Consider the following 23,133-nt stretch of genomic DNA (forward strand, 5'->3'; position numbering starts at 1 on the left):
TAGAAATTTACTTACTTACAACACCCACACTCTGAGGCCCTCCGGAGGCCAGAAACAGCCTGTTTCCCGACTTCCGGTGGGCCCAGAAGGCCTGAAAATTGGAGCTGAGTTAGGGCAATGCTCACGTGCATTGCTCCACGTGCCACCTGTGCCACACGTTAGCCATCACGGGAGTAGGGTATGCGGAGTGGAGCAGGAGAAGAGGAGGAAGGCTGAGGGTCCTTGGTGCTTTCTGAGCTCAGTGGTTTTCTGGCCGACGTTTCCCGACCCAACTAGGGAGCATCATCAGTGCTGGAAGGTAGTGGAGCATGTGGAGTAGAGGAGGAGGAGGAGGAAGGGAAGAGGAAGAAGCGGTTAGAACTGTGGGATTGTTGGTGCTCTCTGAGCTTAGTTTTTTTTCTGGCAGGCGTTTCATGACCCAACTAGGGAGCCTCATCAGCGCTAGAAGGGAGAGTGGTTTGCTCTGTGTTTATATATACAGCTGGGATTGTTGTCTATCATGGCAGTCAGCTTTGCTTGTCTCCCTGGGGGAATTCAGCCTTTCTGGCCGTCCCTTTTGGTGACTCTCCTTGCCGTTCCTGGTTCCAGGGACTATCTGGCGTTGGGTAAACCAGCATGGGGAGACTTGGCCATCTCTGCAGGGTGAATCCTGGCAATTGGTTAGCTTGAGACTTGGCCGTCTCCTTTGTGGAGAGAAAGAGGGGATGGGGGGGGGTTGGGGGTTCCTGAGCATGCCTCCCAAGCGACTGAAATATTTGCTTCTTCTTCTCCTCCTCCCTCTGCAAATCCAGGTCGCCGGCAGTCCAGGAGGCAGCTTCGGAATGAGAAGGACAAACCTCTCCCCCCACTTCTGGCACGGGTTGGGGGGAACATCGAGGTGAGACTCAAACTCTGTGGGGATGCAGTGGGAATGGTGGGAGGAGAGAGGGGGTGGAGGAGAGAAGAGAAAGGGAGAGAGGAGAGAGACAGAGGAGAAGAGACAGAAGAGAGAAATAAGGGAGAAAAGAGGGGGAGGCGAGAGAAAGAAGGGGGAAGAGGAGAGAAGAGAAGGAGAGAGAGAAGAGAGGGAGGGAAAAAGAGAGAGGAGGGAGAGGGGAGAAGAGACGAGAAAAGAAGGGAGAAAAGGGGGAGGAGAGAAGAGAAGGAGAGAGATATGATAGATAGATAGATAGATAGATAGATAGATAGATAGATAGATAGATAGATATGGATGGATGGATGGATGGATGGATGGATATATATGATAGATATATGATAGATAGATAGATAGATAGATAGATAGATAGATAGATAGATAGATAGATAGACAGACAGATACATACATACATACATACATACATACATACATACACGATAGGTAGGTAGGTAGGTAGATAGATGGATAGATAGATAGATAGATAGAGATGGATAGATATTGATAATAGATAGATAGATGGATGATAGGTAAGTAGGTAGATGGATAGATAGATAGATTAGATACAATAGATAGATAGATAGATAGATAGATAGATAGATAGATAGATAGATATGATAGATATGATAGATTAGATAGATAATAGGTAAGTAGGTGGATAGATAGATAGATAGATAGATAGATAGATAGATAGATAGATAGATATAGATGATAGATAGATTAGATAGATAGAAAGATAGAAAGATAGATAGATAGACGGGAGAGAGGGGAGAAGAGATGAGAGAAAAGAAGGGAGAAAAGGGGGAGGAGAGAAGAGAAGGAGAGAGATATGATAGATAGATAGATAGATAGATAGATAGATAGATAGATAGATAGATAGATAGATAGATAGATAGATAGATATGGATGGATGGATGGATGGATATATATGATAGATATATGATAGATAGATAGACAGACAGATAGATAGATACATACATACATACATACATACATACATACACGATAGGTAGGTAGGTAGGTAGATAGATGGATAGATAGATAGATAGAGATGGATGGATAGATATTGATAATAGATAGATAGATGGATGATAGGTAAGTAGGTAGATGGATAGATAGATAGATTAGATACAATAGATAGATAGATAGATAGATAGATAGATAGATAGATAGATAGATAGATAGATATGATAGATTAGATAGATAATAGGTAAGTAGGTAGATGGATAGATAGATTAGATACGATAGATAGATAGATAGATAGATAGATAGATAGATAGATAGATAGATATAGATGATAGATAGATTAGATAGATAGAAAGATAGATAGATAGACGGGAGAGAGGGGAGAAGAGATGAGAGAAAAGAAGGGAGAAAAGAGGGGGAGGAGAGAAGGGGAGGAGGAGGAGGAGAGAAGGGAGAGGGGAGAAAGACAAGAGAGAAGGAGAGAAGAGGGGGAGGAGAGAAGAGAGGGAAGGAAGAAGAGAGAAGGGAGAGGGAGGAGAGAGGACAGGAGAGAGAAAAGAGGGAGGAGATGAGAGAAGGGAGAGGAAAGAAGGGAGAGAGGAGAGAGAGAAAAGGGGAGGGGGAGAGAAGAGAGAAGGAGCGAGAGAAGAGAGGGGAGGAAAAAGAGAGAAGAGAAACAGAGAAACTATCAGAACTTGGAATCTCGGTTGTAAGAGACCCCAGGGAGCTCCGTCGGAGCTTTGGGAAACCGTTGCTAAAACGACCGGTCGTCATTGGAGGACGCCGCTGTGGATGTTGGCGGGGCTGACCTGGGCCTGCGCTTGCTGCCTCTCCCTCCAGGTACTGGGGTTCAACACCCGTCAGCGCAAGGCCTTCCTGAACGCCGTCATGCGCTGGGGGATGCCCCCCCAGGACGCCTTCACCTCCCAGTGGCTGGTTCGAGACCTGCGAGGCAAGACGGAGAAGGAATTTAAGTAGGTACCTTCTCGGTTCGGGATTCAGATCTTACAGCCCCTCAGTGGGGGGGGGAGGGAAACCCACCAAAACGAGTCGCAGAATTTGCCATTTTTTTAAAAAAAAATTATTTAAAAGAAGTTTTGAACATCTGTTGAGAAAAGTTTCCGATATCCAACCTCCGAAATTGACCTCCTTGTCAATTTAAGCCCATTGTTCTTTTCCTGCCTTTTTGGAACGAGGTCGAACAATTCGGCCTCGTCTTCGTCGTGAGAGCCTTCCGGATATTCAGAAGCAGGCATCACGTCTCGGCACTGATGGCGTTACCTAGCTTGATGGTGAAACGTCGTCAAGAAAGCCACAAGCTGAGAGAGCCCACAAGGAGCCCACAGTCGTCCTCCTTCTCCTTCACTGCCTCCTCCTCTCTACAAACCCCACTCCCTTCTAGAACTGATAATGTTACCTAGTAGGGTCATGAAATGTCTGCAAGAAAGCCACAAACTGAGAGAGCACCAAGGAGCCCACAGTCGTCGTCATCCTCCTTTCCTTCTCCTTCTCCTTCACCTCCTCCTTCTTCTCCTCCTCTCCACAAACGTCACTCCCTTCTAGCACTGATAATGTTACCTAGTAGGGTCATGAAATGTTTGCAAGAAAGCCAGTCCTCCTCCTCCTCCTCCTTTCCTTCTCCTTCTCCTCCTCCTCCTCCTCCTCTTCCTCTCCAGAAACCCCACTCCCTTCTAGCACTGATAATGTTAGCTAGTAGGGTCACGAAACGTCTGCAAGAAAGCCACAAGCTGACAGAGCACCAAGGAGCCCACAGGGGAATTGTCATGGAGCACTGGTACGCCAGAAACCGGTCCGTGCAAAACAGCAAAGGTGGGACTAGAACTCCCAGTCTCCTGGTGATTGGACAAAATTCATCTGCCTTTCATGCCTAAGATGGAACTAGAACTCCCGGTCTCCTGGTCTGTATTTGTGTCAGAAGCATTGGCACAAAGCCACTCTGTTGCCTTTCAGGCCTAAAGTGGGACTAGAACTCCCAATCTCCTAGTGATTGACCCAAATTCACTCAGCTGCCTTTCATGCCTAAAGCGGAACTAGAACTCCCAGTCTCCTGGTGATTGGCCCATCCAGTTGACTTTCACGCCTAAGGTGGAACTAGAACTCCCAGTCTCCTGGTCGGTATTTGGGTCAGAAGCATTGGCCCAAAGTCACCCAGTTGGCTTTCGTGCCCAAGGCAGTACTAGAACTCCCAGTCTCCTGGTGATTGGCCCACCCAGCTGGCTTTCGCGCCTAAGGTGAAACTAGAACTCCCGGTCTCCTGGTGACTGACCCAAATTCACCCAGCCGCCTTTCATGCCTAAAATGGAACTAGAACTCCTGGTCTCCTGGTCTGTCTTTCTGTCGGAAGCATTGGCCCAAAGTCACCCAACTGGCTTTCATGCCCAAGGCGGGACTAGAACTCCCAGTCTCCTGGTGATTGACCCAAATTCACCCAGCCACCTTTCATGCCTAAGGTGGGACTAGAACTCCTGGTCTCCTGGTCTGTCTTTCTGTCAGAAGCATTGGCCCAAAGCCACCCAGCTGCCTTTCATGCCTAAAGTGGAACTAGAACTCCCAGTCTCCTGGTGATTGGCCCACCCAGCTGGCTTTCGCGCCTAAGGTGAAACTAGAACTCCCGGTCTCCTGGTGATTGACCCAAACTCACCCAGCCACCTTTCATGCCTAAAATGGAACTAGAACTCCTGGTCTCCTGGTCTGTCTTTCTATCAGAAGCATTGGCCCAAAGTCCCCCAGTTGGCTTTCCTGCCCAAGGCGGGACTAGAACTCCCAGTCTCCAGCTTTCTAACCTCCACGACACCAAACCCAGTGCTTCGTTTGCCAAGTGATGATGGTTCTTACTCATCTGACACCCTCTCCAAACACGTTTCTTGTCTGTGTTTTCCTGGAGAGCGAAGCAAAGGGACGTCCTCCTCTCCCTCAAGCAGACACAGAGCAAGGGAAGGCTGTGGCCAGGCGCATTGGCGAGTCTTAAGGCGTGACTCCTGCCAAGCTGGCCCACAGCTACAGAGCCCGCTGCTCTCTCGGTTGAAGATGTACGAAGAGAATCTGATGGCAAACGGGTGGAACGGAAAGTTCCAGAAGCACCGGGGTGGGGGGCGGGGGAGAGTATTGGTTTTAGGATCCGCACCTAGACGTCTCCACTCACTCCCTGCTCCTAGGACCGTGTCTCTCGGCCTTAGTAACTGTAGGGTGTGTGGACTTCAGCTCCCAGAATTCCCCAACCATCATGGCAACCTTAAGATATGCGGACTTCAATTCCCAGAATTCCCCAGCCATCATGGCAACCTTAAGATATGCGGACTTCAACTCCCAGAATTCCCCGGCCATCATGGCAACCTTAAGATATGCGGACTTCAACTCCCAGAATTCCCCAGCCATCATGGCAACCTTAAGATATGCGGACTTCAATTCCCAGAATTCCCCAGCCATCATGGCAACCTTTGACGCCCCTTCTCTGGAACATTCCTGCAATTCAACAAATCAAAACTACCTTAATCCAAAGATTTGAGGTTTGACTTCCTTCGCCTGGACCGGAGGGAGCCACCATCGCACACCATCGCGCCCTCTTTCCCAATTTGTTTCCTTTTCTGTTTCCGCAGGGCCTACGTTTCTCTCTTCATGAGGCACCTCTGCGAACCCGGAGCGGACGGTTCGGAGACGTTTGCCGACGGGGTGCCGAGGGAAGGTCTGTCCAGACAGCAGGTCCTGACACGGATAGGAGTCATGTCTCTGGTTAAAAAAAAGGTATGGAACTCTTGGGCAGCAAGGACGGATGGGCCCAACCATATCCAAATCTATTTAATTATTTTAATTTTTAATCATTGTTGTGTCTTGTGTTTTTAAATTGGCTGTACACTGCCCTGAGTCCTTCGGGAGAAGGGCGGTATAGAAATAAAATTATTATTATTATTATTATTATCATCCACTGCCCTTCGGATTACTTGGTATTGGTTCCTTCTCCAAGGGCAGAGGTCGGCAACCCGTGGCTCTGGAGCCGCATGTGGCTCCTTCATCCCTCTGCTGCGGCTCCCTGTCGCTCAAAACATGAGTCACAACCGCCAATGTGTGACACAATGCCGGCACACGATTTATTGAGCTTTTCAACCCTGAGTAGGCCAACCATGGATAAATCCAAGAAAAGAAAAGTTTCAGAAGAAAACAGAAGGTTTAATTCAACTACGTATGCCAGTTTTGTGGCCGCTCAAGAAATCGTCAGGCACGGGAAGGGTTTTGTGGCTCCCGGTGTTTTCTTTTGTTTGGGAAACAGGTCCAAATGGCTCTTTGAGTGTTTAAGGTTGCAGAACCCTGTCTAAGGGGAAAAATGAAGGACATACTGGTCTAAATCAGGGGTGTCAAACATAAGAGCCGTGGGTCGGATCCGGCCCACGATGTGGTCAGATCCGGCCCGCGAGGCCATCCTGGAAAATGTTAAGGGGCCGCCCTCAGAGGTGGTATTGACTTACTTTCCCTACCGGTTCGCAAATGTGAGTGCGGACCTCCGTGCATGCGTGCGGCCTTCCACGCAGGCGCTTTGCTCGCATATGTGGCTTGCATGTGTGCACACGGCTTCAAAATGTGCCTAAATAGGACGGTGTAGCACCCGGGTGATTACCGGTTCGTTTGAACCGGCGCAAACCGGCTGAATACCACCTCTGGCTGGCCTGCATCGCTTCAGCACGGTCTACCCAATGCAAAGAGGAAACATGCCAGCAGTTTGGGGAGCGGCGTCAAACTGGCCGCACCCACCCAGTTGGCCACGCCCAATGGGTGACGTTAAGATGGCCACGCCCCACCTGGGGACAACCATAGCCCTCAATGAAATTGAGTTTGACACTCCTGGTTGAGTTGTTTCTGAGGATGGGGTGGTGGAGCTCATTGGCCTGGAGGCCTTCAATACAAGGGCACCTTCATAAATCGGTACATTGGTAAACTATTTATTGATGTATTTATTTATCTCTTATTGCCATTATTATCTTTGTCAATAACTCAAGGCAGTGGACATAGCCAATATTCCTTCCTCCTTTTTCCTATTTGCCCCACAAACCACAATCCTGTTGAAAGAGGCTGGGTTGAAAGAGAGGGACTGGCCCCCCCAAAGTCACCTATCTGGCTTTCATGGCTTAAGTGGAACTAGAACTCACCATCGCCTGGTGATTGGCCCAAAGTCACCCAGCTGGCTTTCATTCCTATGGTGAGACTAGAATTCACTGTCTCCTGGTGATTGGCCAAAGTCACCCAGCTGGCTTTCATGCCTAAAGTGAGACTAGAACTCGCCGTCTCCTAGTGATTGGCCCAAAGTCACCCAGCTGGCTTTCATTCCTATGGTGAGACTAGAATTCACTGTCTCCTGGTGATTGGCCCAAAGTCACCCAGCTGGCATCCATGCCTAAGGCGGGACTAGAACTCCCGGTCCCCTGGTTTCTAAGCCAGCGCTTTTAACCATTATCCCAGAGTATCTCTCTAACCGATGTGCTTCTCAGTTTGGACGTCCTCTAAAATTCCCACCAATTTTTTTTTTGCTAGGGTAGTAGACTTCTTCTACTGCGGAATGGTTTTATTTTTGCGACCGTTGTCATTGCAGACTTAAAATTGCTCATGGGGGGGGGGGCGTGTGCGTGTGTTTGCATGACAGGTACAAGAGTTTGAACATATTAACGGCCGCTGGAGCATGCCTGAATTGATGCCCGACCCCAGCGCGGATTCCAAAAAGTCTTCCCGAGCCTCGTCCCCCACCATCAAAACCTCCACCACCACCCCAGAACCCAGCTGCACCAACACGCCCTGCACCTCCAAACCAGGTAGGCATCCACCAGGGACGGAGCAAAAGGACAGGACCTGTCACGAGGGCGGGGGGGACGGGGGATGGACCCTGAAGCTGTTTGAATCTACCCAGCCCCGTTTTAAGGCAGGCGAAATGGACAAAGCTGAATCTTGTCTGCATGATTTCTGTTCAGGATTTCAATGTCTGCCTTTTTTAAGAGGCTGGTTCGTGTTGCTAGTATCATCGTCATCTTCATTTAACGACCCCATAATCCCTTGCGGGGTGGAGTCTTGGGCAACTGAATGGAGCTAGCAAGAGTGTTTTACCGGCCTGATGCCCTTCTTGTCGCCAGCGTGGAGTTTTGTTCGGCAGATATATTCTCAGTCTGCCCAGAGAGAAAAATATCTGCCTCTACCTAGGATCAAACTCATAGCCTGTGAAAAATCGACTTTTTTTCCAGTGCCGTTGTAACTTAAATGGTCACTAAAAGAACTCTTGTAAGTGGAGGACTAGCTACTCGTTTGTGAAAATAAAATACAGAGACCGTTAAATTGATTTTGAAGTGACAGGAGCACGGCTAAGCTCTGAGTGAAGGCAGGCAGCTAGATCTTTAGGGGAAGGAAAAGTGGGTCATAGCATCATAGAATCCTTGTGTCAGGGTTCCGATGGATGCCCTAATTACATCATGAGCTTCATGTCTGCACGTTCCCAAGTGAAGCCAACTCAGACCCTACGTAATTTATGCTCCAATTATGACCCTGTTTCCCCCCTCCCCCCAGGTTGTGTTATCAATCACATTCCAACAGAGCAGTTTTACGGTTGTAGAGGTCACTCCCCTCCGGTTGCTGTAGGTAACCCTGGGAAACAGCCTTGAGAGAGATAAGCGTAGAATGTGCATCTGTCTTTGGCTGCTGTGCCATTTCGCTGTTTTCCCATCCCCTCTGGCCTATGGCAACTCGAGAGCAGGCCAGGGATGCTTTGCGAGTTGATACCTTGCGTTGGAAGGGACCTCGGAGGTCTTCTAGTCCAACCCCAAGACAGGAGTCCTTCTTCTATCCCGGACAATTGGTTGTTGGGATGATCCATAAAATTGAAAGGCAGATTATCGTATCTGTTGTGGCCCGCCAGCGGAGATGGTGGCAGATTCAGACAATGAGGAGGTTGGAGAGGAACATGGGCCAGTCCTGGAGTCTGGGGAAGGCTCTGATGAGGGCTCTGCGTCGGAGGCAGAGAGGGGGCCAGGGCCGGATGCCAGTTATCAGCTGCCTTCGGAGTCGGACATCAGTGGGGCAGAGGAACAGCTGGAGCCTGTTCCCGATGTGCGCATGTGCAGAGCTGCCGGGAGAAGGGAAAAATTAAGGAACAAGGGTCGACTCGGGAGTAAAGCCACAGGTGGACGATGAGGGGAATAAAGAGGAGCGAAAGGGGAGGGGAGTTTGCAGGAGACAATTAGTTCAATTCATGGGGGTGAAGATCTTTTCCTGACTTCTTGCCAAGTAATTGCTGCTACTACAGCCTGCCGTTTGGAAGATATCGGCCAAGCCTGATAAAGGTCTGTAGTTGTGAAATCTCCTGAAAGACGGTTTGCCGGGACTTTGCTGGAGAGGAATTTCCCTTTAACCTAAATAAAAGAGGATTTATCGGGACGAGGAGTCGGCTTCCTGATCTCGGGAGGTCTAGGTGAGAACAGTGTCCTCTGTTCCTCCAGCTACTCCAGCCCCCAGTGACAAAGGAGACGGGGCCACCGCGGCCGAAAAGGAGGAGTTGGAGACCAAGGAGGAGAAGTTGGAGAAGGAGACGAAAGGCGGCGAGAAAATGGAGACCGAGGTTTGTAACTTGGCTCCAGTGCCCGTTACTTGGGGAGAATCTTTTTTGGGAAAGTGTGATTTTTAGGGAAATCGCCTTGTTGGGAATACTTCGTAGGTTCCTGGCTGTCATCTTTTCTCCTGCTTCCTGTCTTAATAATACTCACTTCTAGTGACCGTTTTTCTTTTTTTTTAAAAAAAAAAACACCCGGACTCCTGAATGATTTCACCCGTAGGATAACTTGGGAATGTCAGGGTTCTAAGTAACATCCCCAACCAAAGAAAACTCCAAGGCTTGAAGTTCCTCAAAGTTCCATTTTATTAGAGAGGTCATATTGGCGCAATTGGGAAAATCCGAATCTGAAAGCTTCCGGGTTTTCCCCACTCGAAGGAAAGTTCAAGTCCCTGCCCAAAACCCACATGGTCCAATCAAGCACCGTCCCAACTGGAGATGCCTCCCAGTTCCGGTTGTCCAGGTGCAGGGCAAGATGTCCTTGACTCCCTGAGAAAGGAATGTTATTATGACTACATATCACCCATGCTCCATACAATCCCCCCTCCCGGTTTCCCACAGTAGTAAACGTGGCAGCCCTGAAGATCCCACGAAAAAAATGACAGGGACATCCTTCGAGTAGCATTTGAACAAGCCTGAATGGCTTGATTTTTATTTTATTTTTTATTGATAACGTATGTACTTATGATTTACGAAATGTATATTATACCTATCCTATTTAAATTACAACTGTTCTCTCCAAAGCAGCTGAAGGCAGGAGGAGAAGCAACAACAACAGATGGAAACTCATCAAGGAGAGAAGCAACCTGGAATTGAGGAGAAAGTTCCTGACGGTGAAGACAATTAACCAGCGGAACAGCTTGCCACCTGAAGTTGTGGGTGGCTCCATCACTGCAGGTTTTGAAGAAGAGACCAGACAGCCATTTGTCTGAAATGGGAGAGGGTCTCCTGGTTGAGCAAGGGGTTGGACTAGACCAGAATAACAGAGATGGAAGGGACCTTGGAGGTCTTCTAGTCCAACCCCCTGCCGAAGCAGGAAACCCTAAACCATTTCAGACAATTGGTTATCCAACATCTTCTTAAAAACGTCCAGTGATGGAGCATTTACAACTTCTGGTGGCAAGCTGTTCCACTGGTTAATTGTCCTCACTGTCAGGAAATTTCTCCTTAGTTCCAGGTTGCTTCTCTCCTTGGTTAGTTTCCATCCATCGCTTCGGTGCCTTGGAGAATAATTTTGACACCCCCCTCTTCTTTGTGGCGAGTACATAAGACTCGGTGGTCTTATGTAGAGTTCTCTGCCTTGCATTTCCCAGCCTTCCGCGCCCGAACAGCCCCTTTCTGCCACCTTCGCAGGGGATAAAATGGAGCTGGAGCCTTCGAAGAAGCCGGAGGACGAGGGCCCGATGGTGGCCAGGGAAAAGGAGTCGGAAGCTGAACCGGCGGTCAAGGACGAAAAGGAGAAATTGGGTAAGCCAGGGTTGATGGGGAAGGTTCCTTCGAAAAGAAGGAGAGAAGGCTCACATCGGAGCATTAAAATTGTATTTAAAAGTCTGTAGAGATTCTCCGTCATCCAGGTTAAGGTGCTTTTTCAGGACTTTTCTGGTTTTTTTTTTTTCTTTTGAAGAGGTTTCGCTTCTCATCCGAGAAGCTTCTTCCGTTCTGAAGAACTGATCTCCTTTGCTCTCAAGAACTGAAGAAGCTTCTTGGTTTGAGAAGCGAAACGTCTTCAAGGAAAAACAAAAAAAAACAGAAAGTCCAGTTGACTCCTGAAAAAAAAGCACCTTTGGGACAAAATTGTATTTAGTTTTTTTCTTTTTTAAAAAAACAATTTTTATTTTATTCAGAGACAAACCAAAACTAGACAAAGAACATTTTAAATCAACGTTTTAAAATAAAAAGGTGTTAGGAAAAAAACAGAGTAGGACCTCCAGACCTGTAAAAATCACTGTGGGCATTTGCAAAGTGGGTATTTTTTTTTCTCTCCTCCCCACCCCTCTTTGGTTCCTCCTCTTCTTTCCAGATGCTGACTTGGAGAAGCTGGTGGTAGCGGAGGAAAAATCCGCGGAGAGTGATGACAGCAAGGAAAAGACGGAGGGAGAAACTCAGGACCCCAAGAAAGGTAACGTAGGCTGGAGGAAGGATCTGCAGACGTGCAAGGCGAGGAATGCCTGCGATGGCAGGATTTGCACCAGGAGCCATTGTAGCTTTCGGGCAAGTAATCCTACATCCTGGCTGGGAAGAGGTTGTGAGACAAGTGTCTAGGTTAGGCGTCCAATCTTGGGGATTTTAAGACCTGTGGACTTCAACTCCCAGAATTCCCCAGCCAGCTTTTTTTTTTCCCCCTTTGCTGAAGTCAAGATATATTACGTCGACCGCATTCCCACTGTCTATTAAGAATTTTTTTCAACCCATTCATACCATTTGTTCCAAATTATGTAATAATCTGTCTTGAGACTAGAATGGCTTGAGACTAGAAATAAAGAACAATAAATACAGGGGAGAATCTAAAAATGTAAAATATGTATATAACAAATATATAGAAATGTATAAAATTAAGATTATTAGTGTTAGAAAATACAATGTACCCAAAGAAAAAGGGACAATGAAGAAAATGAAACGGTAAGAGAGAGGTGATGGGAAAGGTACAAAACGGAAAGAAGACCACTAAGAAACATTGGTTAAAAAAGAGGATATATTTAAATGTTGTATGTTATGTGTTTGTCATATTGTGTTATAATAAAATATTAAATTTAAACAAAAAAGAATTTTTTTAAAAAAAATTAGAATTCTTTATTCTCATTCTAATCCTATCCTATTAAAAAATGCAAGAAAGGTAATAATTTCTTCTCGTCCTATCTATGCTGAATTCTGGGAAACCCTTGCTGGCTGGGGAATTCTGGGAGTTGAAGTCCACAAGTCTTCAAGGTGGCCAAGATTTGGACACTCCCGATCTAGAATTGGTTGCTCTTGGCTGCTGAGATGCCCCAACGCTGGGCAGGGGTAGTAACAACGGTTTTGATAGGTAGGGCAAGACAACCAATCGTGTGTTGGCATTCACTTCGCTACCGGTTCGCAAATGTGAGCGCCCGCGGCACCTCCACGCATGCACAGGACCTTCCACGCATGTGCCGAGTGTCAAAAACGGGATGTGATTACGTCCGGGTGGGTGGGCGGAGCTTTCACTGCTACCGGTTCGCCGAACCGGATAGAACCAGCTGAATACCACAACTGAATGGCGCCATCCAGCCTCATCCTTTCCCCCTCTCGCCATTGGCTTCCTTCTGCAGGGGGATCCCATGTAGTCCACGCTCCGGGCAGACCCACGGATTGTGGGTGGGAGAATTTGGCCGGGGCTTCCTCAGCAGGCGACCCTGAAAAAGAGACGGGAACCGAGGAATGGAAAAGTAGATCCGTTCTAAAGTCCAAAATATATATATTGTCTTAAAAGGAGATGTGAAATCAGAGCGAGAGACCGCCAAGGAATCGAAAATTGGCAGCCTCCGGGACGAGAACCGGAACAACGGGAAGAGGGAAGACCGGACGGAGAAACCCCGGTTTATGTTCAACATTGCGGACGGCGGCTTCACAGGTAGGATGTCGGGCTGGGTGGGCGCTGGAGAGATCGGATTCGTGGTTTTCTTTTCTTTTTTTTTTTCCATTGTTTATTCCATCGTTCCGTCACTTTTGCTACTTGTTACCTTTAGACTTTTCATTCTTTTTTCGTTCGTCGTCCTTCTCCTTTTCTCCGGTTTTTATTGCTTTTAGCAGCCTTAAGAGTACAGCCAGCCCTGCCGCGGGATTGATGGCAAATACATATAATTAATAAATGAATGAATTTTAAAAATTCTTTTCATTACTCCGTTTTTATTGCTGTAAGCAGGCTAGAGTGTAGTCCTGAAGTGAAATTCATAGCAAATAAAATAAAATAAAATAAAATTATAAAATAATAAAATAAAATAAAATAAAATAAAATAAAATAATAAATATTCTTTTCATTACTCCGTTTTTATTGCTCTAAGCAGGCTAGAGTATAGCCCTGAGGTGAAATTCATGGCAAATAAATTAAATTAAAGTATGTATGTATGTATGTATGTATGTATGTATGTATGGCAAATTAAATTAAATTAAATTAATAAATTTAATAAATTGAAATAAAATAAAATAAATTCTCTTCATTCCTCCGTTCTTATTGCTGTAAGCAGGCTAGAGTATAGCCCTGAGGTGAGATTGATGGCAAATTAAATTAAATTAATAAATTAAAATAAAATAAAATAAATTATTTTCATTTCTGTTTTTATTGCTGTAAGCAGGCTAGAGTATAGCTCTGAAGTGAAATTCATGGCAAATAAATTAAATTAAAGTATGTATGTATGTATGTATGTATGTATGTATGTATAAATAAATAAATAAATAAAAAAAAATAAAATAAAAAAAAATAATAAAATAAAATAAAATAATAAAATAAAATAATAAAATAAAATAAAATAAATTCCTTTCATTACTCCACTTTTATTGTTGTGAACAGGCGAGGTGAGGTGAGATTGATGGCAAATAAATTTAAGAAACAAATACATACATTCTTTTTATTTCTTGTTTTTATTGCTGTAAACAGCCCAGAGTATTTGCCTCATCGCGAGATGGGCGGCAAATAAATTTTACAAGCCAACCAACCAACAAATAAATTCCATTCCAAATTTGGACCCGAAGCCGGGTACAGTTAAAACCAATATCTTTAAATATTTTTTTTTTTTAAAGCAGAATAAAAACCCCAAACCATATAAAACTGAATATAATAGGAGAGCATCACACCCCACGCCCAAAGAGCCAAGTTTACAAGGTTTGGGGTTGCAAGTAGAGGTAGTCCTTGACTTGCAATCATTCGTTTAGCAACTGTTCCAAGTTAGGATAACGCAGGAAAAAGGGGATTTAGGACCGGGTCCTCCCACTTATGACCATTGTAGCATTCCCCACGGTCATGGGATCAAACTTCGGACGCTTGGCAACTGGTGTGCATTTATGACGGTCGTAGTGTCCCGGGGTCCTGCGGTCCCCTTTTGTGACGGATTCGCTCAACAACTGTGCTATTGATTCACTTAACGGCTGCAGAGTTCCGCTTAACGATGGTGTCAAGAAAGGTCGTACAATGGGCCAAAAGCTCCGTTAACAACTGTCTCGCTTAGCAACGGAAATTTTCAGCTCAATAGTGGCGTAGGTTGAGGACTAGCCGTATAGAGAAGTCTACAGTACCAGTGCCACCTCCTTGTCGTCATGTTTACAGATAGTCCTTGACCTATGACCATTCATTTAGTGACCATTTGAAGTTACACTGGAAAAAAAAGTGACGTAGGGCAGTTTTTCGCATTTACGACCATTGCAGCCTCCCCGTGCTCAGGTGATCAAAATTCAGGCGACCTCATATTTATGACGGTCGCAGTCTCCTGGGGTCACATGATCCCCGTCTGCGACCTGCTGACAGGCAAAATCAATGGGGGGAAAGTCGGATTCATTTAACGACCGTTAATGTGAACGGCAGCAATTCGCTTAACAACGGCAGCAAGAAAGGTGGTAAAACAGGCCCAAGCTCGCTTAACGACTGTCTCGCTTAGCCACGGAAACCGAGGGCTCAATTGGGACCGTACGTTGAGGACTAGCTGTCACGTGGGTAACGTGAGTCCGAAAGGAGAAGGGCGGTATAGAAATTCGAATAATAAATAATAAATAAATAATAAAATTCAGTCTTGGCGGGGAAAGAATTTCTGATTCTTGGACATGTCACCTGTCCATAAACCGGGTTTCCCAAACCGACCGGTGACGATTTTTCTCCCATCTCTCCGGCTAGAACTTCACACCCTCTGGCAGAACGAAGAACGAGCCGCCATCTCCTCCAGCAAGCTGAACGAAATTTGGCACCGCCGACATGACTACTGGTTGCTGGCGGGCATCGTCCTGTATCCTTTGGCTTGGGGGAAAAAAAGGGGGGGTATGTGTGTGCCCGCGACTCGGGGTAAAGACAGAAAACAGGCCCCGACCAACGTGGGGAAGCGAGAAAGGGACACCGTCTTGAGAGAGAACTGGGCTTACAAACCCATCATATGAAGGACGGGGAGGCTTAAGGGTTTTCAAGGGACAGCCAAGTGGCAAGGCTGGGTGGTGGCTGGTCTGCTTATTTATAAGCAGAGCTCCTGGGAGAATGTCTGGGAAAAGCGGGAGTGGGCTGCAGCCCCCGGGTCTCAGGCAGGGGTGAAATGCTACCCATCGAATGGCTTCCTTCCGGTGTGGCCGCGGTGAGATCGTCCCAGGTGCCTTGACATTTCCTCGAGGGACAATCTCAAACTTATATATGTGCGATCCCAAAGGTCCTTTTTCCAAAGGCAGCTGGCAAAAGTCCCGTGGTCTTTGGAAAAAGCACCTTTTGGGACTACCGTGATCCTGGATGACCGAGAATCTCCATAAACACGTCTGAGTTATAGTTTGTTTCCGGTGCATCGCAATCGCGCTGTGGATTGTCAGCCGTTCCTCGCTTTAAGACAGTAAAGGGAAGAGGAGATAGACATCATCCTTGAGGATGCTCAGATGAGCCTCGGATCCCCCTTCTCTGAGTTCCTCGGGTCTCTCCTCCTTGCCACAAGTGGACCACTCCTTAACCCACCCACCCACCCCCGTCCGGCAGACACGGCTACGCTCGCTGGCAGGACATCCAGAACGACAACCAGTTTGCCATCATCAACGAGCCTTTTAAAAGCGAAGCCAACAAGGGGAACTTCTTGGAGATGAAGAACAAGTTCTTGGCCAGAAGGTTTAAGGTGCGAACGAATCTCTTAGGGGTAGCAGAGGAGAAAAGCAGGACCTCGTCCTCAAGGTTTAGAAGGAGGAATGATTCTTCTGTCTTCTCACCGTTTCCTCCCTCGTTTCTTCGAATAGAACGGAATAGAATAGGAAAGAAAACATGGAATGGAATGGAAATAGAAATTAATAGAGTAGAATAGAAATAGAAATAGAATTAGAATAGAATTAATAGAATAGAAATAGAAAATAGAATAGAATAGAAATAGAATAAGAATAGAATTGAATTAATATAGAATAGGAATAGAATAGAATGTAGAAATAGAATTGAATAGATAATAAAATATAGAATTAGAAAAGAATAAAATATAGAATTTAGAATAGAATAGAGAATAGAATAAAATAAAATTAAGAGAAAAGAACAGAAATAGAATAGAGAATAAAATAGAAATAGAATAGAACAGAATAACTTTATTCTCACTTTGAATGTACAGTGTGTCAGCACTTCAACCTGCATTTACTCTAGTGCTGACATAAGAAGGAGAAGAGGGGGGCAGCTGGCAAGAGGACGCTTGACTTCTCACCTACTTATTTTCCCTGAAGATAATGTCCCCTAGGAGATGAGATGGGAGGGGGGACATTCCTGGGAGTTGAAGTAGTAGATATGGGGAGAGTGATTTGGAAGAGGGCCAATGAGATGCCGAGAATTGGGGAACGGAAAGGGAAGGTCTGGGGTCAGGAAGTCAGTGTTGGCTACGCCACAATCGGGGACAGATTGTCATTCTTAATAAAACGAAAGATTTCTTCAAAGATTACTTGTTTGGAAATGCCATTTATTTTAATTAAGACGACATTGAAACCTGACACAGTCGATCTGCATACATTAAAACAAAACGTCCCAATGTGAAAACCATTAAAAGTGAAAATTAAAATAATTCCAGCTCCTGGAACAGGCCTTGGTGATCGAAGAGCAGCTCCGCCGGGCCGCCTACCTGAACATGACACAGGATCCCAGCCACCCGGCCATGGCCCTCAACACCCGCTTTGCCGAGGTGGAGTGTCTGGCCGAGAGTCACCAGCACTTGTCCAAGGAGTCTCTGGCCGGCAACAAGCCCGCCAACGCCGTCCTGCACAAGGGTAAGAGGCGGGCGGGTAGGCGGGCGCGGCGAGGACGGTCCACGTGACTCCCCCATTCCCTACCACCACACCCCGCACCCCCCGGCCTCTGTGCGTGATCCTTCTGTACCCCCCTCTCTGAATCCATTAAAGTGCGGTTGTGCTGAGCAAAGCCACGGTGTGTGGGTCGTCTCCTTGGTCCTGCTCTGTGTATCTCTGCTTCCGTCTGTCCCACCGAGTATCCCACTAGTATCTCCGGAGAATTCTCCCGTCCTCTCTCTTTGGAAGGGCCCTCAAAATTTTTCTCTCCTCCCTCGCTTGCTGAACGTCACTCTTCCCCACCACCACCCAAAATAACTCTGGAATGAGCATCTCAGGGTAGAAAAAAAAACCCATATTTGCTATCAAACGTAAAAGGGCCAGTAAATATTGTTGGGTTAGAAACCAGGTGCTTCTGGGATATCTAGCTTGGCGCCCTTCCAGTCTGCCTGGCATCCGTTCACCGAGTATTGTGAGTTGTCCTGATTTTACCGTTGTGCCCATCAAAATGTCACGTCTTTATATGTATATGTATCATCATTTAACAACCCCATAATCCCTTGAGGGGTGGCATCTGGGCTGCTGAATGGAGCTGAGTGTTTTACTGGCCGGATGCCTTTCCTGTCTCCAGTGCGGAGTTTTGTTCGGCAGATATATTCTCATTGTGCCCAGAGAGAGAAATATCTGCCTCTACCTAGGATCGAGCTCCTGATTGTGAGGCGAGAGCTCCACCTCTAGGCCACTGCACCACTCTATATGTACGTATGTGTATATATATATATATATATGTATACATACAGACACACAAACACAACATATACACCCGTATCTATCTGAATATATAGATACATATCAGCGGCTGCATAAAATTCGAGTGCATTTCTCTCGTCAATTTCACCAGTTATCACGTGAGTATCGCCCGAGTTTTAGCTTTTGAGGCCTTGAATTCTCTTCGAATAAAATTACAGGTAGTCCTTGACTTACAACAGTCCATTTAGTGACCGTTCGAAGCTACGACGTCACTGAGAAAAGGGGCTGTTTTTCACGCTTAACGACCGTTGCGGCGTTTCCCCAGGCTCACGTGATCAAAATTCAAGACGCTTGCCAACCGACACACATTTATGACGGTTGCAGCGTCCCGGCCTCATGCGACGAGCAAAGTCAAATGGGGGAAGCCGGATTCGTCTTAACGACCGCGTTCCCTAATTGAACAACTGCAGTGATTCGCTTAACAACCGTTGTCAAGGAAGGTGGTAAAATGGGGCAAAACGCGCTCAACAGGTGTCTCGCTGAGCAAATGGAAATTTTTATCTCGATTGCGGTCGTTAAGTCGAGGACTGCCTGTATCTCCTGCTTTTGGGGGCATTCCATACCTTGGTGGACGATGGGCTTTTGGGTTCAGCCAGAACAGCTGGCAGGAAAAAGAATTAGCCAGGGACTTAGAGGCCCTCGAGAAGAGACTGGACAGTCATTTGTCTGGAACGGGATAGGATCTCCTTCCTGAGAGTAAGGGGCTGGACTAGAAGACCTCCAAGGTCCCTTCTATAGAATATAGAACTTGCTAACTTGAGATTTAATCAGTGGAACTGCCTGCCTCTAGAAGTTGTGGGAGCTCCAACACTGGAAGAGACACTATAGACAACCGTTTGTCTGAAATGGGATGGGAGGGGGTTAGACTAGAGGACCTCCGAGGTCCCCTCTTCCAGCTCTATTCTGATTTGAAATTGGGAAGGCTGTTCTCCAGGGAGCGTAGCCAGCCAGGAAAGGTCATCTGATGGATTTTGCTTTCTCTTCTATCTCCTCCTCCTCCTTCTTCTTCTCCTGCTTCTTCTTTTGGGCGGCTGGGCCAGTGCTGAACCAGCTGGAGGAGCTGCTCAGCGACATGAAGGCCGACGTGACTCGCCTGCCGGCTACGCTTTCCCGCATCCCTCCGATCGCTGCCCGGCTCCAGATGTCCGAGCGCAGCATCCTGAGCCGCTTAGCAAGCAAGGGGAACGAAACTCAGACCGTTCCGGTAAAATGCCAACCTTCCTGCCCTCTCTCTCTCCACCTCTCCTCTCCCCACCCCCCAACCTCCGTTCCCCCCTGAAATTAGCAGACGGCGTGTCCACATCGTGATATTTCCTCGTTTTGTGGGGTCCTTGGTGGTCTCTGAGCTTGGCGGTTTTCTTGCAACTAGGTAACCTCATCAGTGCTCAAAGGGGTTTTGCACAGTGGTGAAATCTAAAATTTGTTACTACTGGTTTTGTGGGCGTGGCTTGGCGGGGAAGGGGTAATGTGATTGGGTGGACGTGGCCTTTTTTTACTTTTAAAACCATTTTTTCTACCACCTCTTCGGCGAAGAGGTTGTAAAAAAAATGCTTTCACAAGGCTCTGATAATCCCAGCTGAGTTGCCTGATCGTCAGAGGCTTTTTTTTTCTTTTAAAAGCCTCTGCTGATCAGGCAACTCAGCTGGGATCGTCAGAGGCTTTTAAAAGAAAAAAAGCCTCTGCTGATCAGGCAAGTCAGCTGGGATCGTCAGAGGCTTTTAAAAGAAAAAAAGCCTCTGCTGATCAGGCAAGTCAGCTGGGATCGTCAGAGGCTTTTAAAAGCATTTTTTTCTACAATCTCTGAAGTGGTTGTAGAAAAAATGCCTTTAAAAGCCTTTGACGATACCAGCTGAGCCGCACGATCATGAGAGGCTTTTTTTTTACTTTTAAAAGCATTTTTTCGGCCAAAGAGGTTGTAGAAAAAATGCTTTTAAAAATTAAAAAAAAAAAGCCTCTGATGATTGCGCGGCTCAGCTGGGAATGGGGGGAAGGCAGGGATTTTTGCTACCGGTTCTCCGAACCACCCGCCTCCATCGCTACCGGATCGGGCGATCCGGTCTGAACCGGGAGCATTTCACCCCTGGTTTTGCACTTTCTAGCACTGATGATGTTCCCTAGTTGGGTCATGAAATATCTGCAAGAAAACAACCCGCTCAGAGATCACCAAGGACCCCATGGTCCTCCTCCTTTTCACAAACCCCACTCCTGTCTAGCACTGATGATGTTCCCTAGTTGGGCCATGAGAGGTCTTCAATGGAAACCACCCAGCTCAGAGACCATCAAGGATTCCCCCTCCCTGAGTTCAACCATGACCTATCCCCTTTTGTGAATGCTCCAACACTGGAAGTTTTTAAGAGGAGGTTGGATAACCATTTGTCGGAAGTGGTGGAGGGTTTCCTGCCCAGGCAGGGGGTTGGACTAGAAGACCTCCAAGGACCCTTCCAACTCTGCTATTCTGTATTTTGTATGTAACAACTTTATATTGGTGCATCTGTTTTTCTGCCTCTGCAGCTGGTGGACCGGGGAGGATGGTTTGGGTGGGGGGGGGAGTCCCTTTTTCTGGTTTTGAACTCAGGTCCCTTTCCACTGATTTTTCACCCGCAGGGCGATCGGAACTTAAAATTCATTGTATTATTTTATTTTACTTTATTTTTTAAACATGTTTGCCGCTCATTTCGTAAGACAGAGACTTTAGATAGCTAAGGAGTTTTCTCCCTTTTTTTTCTTTCTTTCCCAGGCCTTCCCTCCGGGACCCTACGCCACCCCACCTAGTTTTGGGGTCTCCTTCGGCGCCACCCCTGGCGGGGGCCTGCCCACCTTGGGGGCCAACTACAGCCAAATGCCAACCGGCTCCTTCATAACAGGTCAGTTGGGGGTAGGGGTGAAGGGGCAGGCTTGGGAGTCGGGGGGGGGGGGTTGCACAAAAAAACCGAGAGTTATAAAAACACCCAAACATCGTGTGCTGGAAGGAAATCCTTGATTTATGGCCACCAGGGAGTCCAAAATTTCCATTTCCTAAGCAAGACAGTCGTTAAGTGAGTTCTGCCCCATTTTACCAGCTTCCTGGTCAGAGGTGTTACGTAACATCACTGCAATTAAGTTAGAGACACGGTCGTTAAATGAATCTGGCTTCCCCATTGACATTGCTTGTCCGAAGGGGACCTGGTGACCCTGCGACTGTCATAAATACAAGTCAGTTGTCAAATGGTCTGAATTGCGGTCCTAGGACTGTGGGGATGGCCGCTACAGTCCTAGGTGTGAGAAACGATCGTAAGTCATTTTTTTTTTCCAGTGCCGTTGTAACTTGGAACGGTCACTAAACAAACGGTTGTAAGTCGAGGACTATCTGTAATAAAGGCAGGATAAAAATGTAATCAATACTGGTAGTCCTCGACTTACGACCGCCATTGAGCCCAACATTTCTGTTGCTAAAGCAAAACACTTAAGTGAATTTTGCCCTATTTTATGACTGATATTTCTTAAGTGAATCTGTGAACTTTGGTTGTCACGTCACAAAAGGGGATCAAGTGATCCTGGGATGTTGCAATCATCGTTGCCAAGCATCCAAATTTTGATCACGTAACCCAGGGAATGGCTGCAACGGTCGTAAGTCTGAGAAACGGTCCCAAGTCCCTTTTTACAGTGCCGTTGTAACTTCCAACGGTCACTAAATGAAAGATTGTAAGTCGAGGACTACCGGTAATAAAGGCAGGATATAAAATCTAATATACATATACGTATAAATAAATGTCTTGGGGCAGACCGATCTGAATTACCAAGCTCCCGATTCCAAACCAGTAGCGAAGGTAAGAGTGGCTTCCACTACTGGATAGAACCTCTGCCTTTGCTCTTTCTCCCTTTGCCCCCTTCTCTTTCTTTTTCCTTCTTTCTCCCTTTCTTTTCTCTTTCTCTCTCTCTCTAACCCACCCCCCAACTCTCATTGCAGCCAACGGGCCCCCCGTGATTGTGAAGAAGGAGAAGGAAGGCGAAGGCTTGGAGAAGAAAGAAGCCAAAAGCGGGGAGGTGATTTGCATAGATGACTGAGGAGGGGGGCGGATGGGCACACCTGCCCGCTGGGCCCCCCCTCGCCTGCGCCAGCCCGGCCTCTGCCCCAGGGGCCCTCCAAGCCTCTCCTTTTTGATTTCCGGATTATGTGACTGGCTTTGGGGCCTGCCCCGCCTCGGATTTGAATTCCTCCTCCCGAGCCCCTCCCCTTCTTGCTCTTGGGGGGAGCAGCGGCTGGCCACACCTAGAAAGCCATCCCCGGCGGACTTAAGACTGACCAAGAGGTACTCAGGACCGAGCTGGTTTGTATCCCCAGCTCGCGGTTCCGGGACGGGGACCAACTTAAAAAAGAGCTAGGATCCAGGCCACGTGGGGCTTGGACAGGGGAGGGGGGGGGCAGCCTGCTATTAGGGGGGGGTCTCTGCTGTCCCCCTACCCGGTGTCGAAATTTTCGAGAAGCACTGCAAAGGGACTCTTATAAATATGAATATATATATAATGTATACACACTCATGCTGTATGTTTAATCCCCTTCCCCCCCCCCTTTTGGGCCTGTCTCCCCGTGGGACGGGGAGAACGCAGAGACCCTCCTCCCCGACCACGGTCTGTTTGGGGAGCCCCCCCTCCCCTACCTCTCCAGCCAGAACTTTGGGGGAGCCTGCCCAGATATGTCCCCGCTTTGGGAGGGCAGGCCCGTTTCTCCCCTTCGCCCACCCTCCCCCTGTGAAAGCAAGCCGGTTTTTTGGGGGGGGGAGGAAATTGGGGGGGGAGAGGCCAAGCTGCACTCCACGACGGGTTGCCGAATTTCGAGTCACTTCTTGTTTAAATCTTGCAGAATAAAGGCACTGTTTCCTTGGCTACATAAAAGCCCAGTCGCGCCGGCCTCTTCTGTCTAGGGTGAACA

At 47.2% G+C, this 23,133-nt stretch overlaps 1 protein-coding gene across 1 annotated transcript in view; it reads left to right on the plus strand.

Moving 5' to 3' along the window:
- Window positions 1–23,096, plus strand: part of CHD3 (chromodomain helicase DNA binding protein 3) — a 120,946-nt gene extending 97,850 nt beyond the window's left edge. Inside the window, exons 27-40 of the mRNA XM_087891632.1 lie at window positions 792–877; window positions 2,720–2,853; window positions 5,497–5,641; window positions 7,530–7,695; window positions 9,367–9,485; window positions 10,790–10,943; window positions 11,497–11,595; window positions 12,925–13,065; window positions 15,316–15,424; window positions 16,147–16,279; window positions 17,201–17,396; window positions 19,265–19,428; window positions 20,962–21,088; window positions 22,171–23,096. Of these exons, the coding sequence (XP_087747758.1) occupies window positions 792–877; window positions 2,720–2,853; window positions 5,497–5,641; window positions 7,530–7,695; window positions 9,367–9,485; window positions 10,790–10,943; window positions 11,497–11,595; window positions 12,925–13,065; window positions 15,316–15,424; window positions 16,147–16,279; window positions 17,201–17,396; window positions 19,265–19,428; window positions 20,962–21,088; window positions 22,171–22,268 (1,871 nt within the window). The 3' untranslated portion in view covers window positions 22,269–23,096. The remainder of the gene's footprint in view (window positions 1–791; window positions 878–2,719; window positions 2,854–5,496; window positions 5,642–7,529; window positions 7,696–9,366; window positions 9,486–10,789; window positions 10,944–11,496; window positions 11,596–12,924; window positions 13,066–15,315; window positions 15,425–16,146; window positions 16,280–17,200; window positions 17,397–19,264; window positions 19,429–20,961; window positions 21,089–22,170) is intronic.
- Window positions 23,097–23,133: the final 37 nt, after the last annotated feature.

Source organism: Pantherophis guttatus, chromosome 4 (assembly GCF_059756535.1).
Source record: "Pantherophis guttatus breed Tessera chromosome 4, ASM5975653v1, whole genome shotgun sequence".
NCBI lineage: Eukaryota > Metazoa > Chordata > Lepidosauria > Squamata > Colubridae > Pantherophis > Pantherophis guttatus.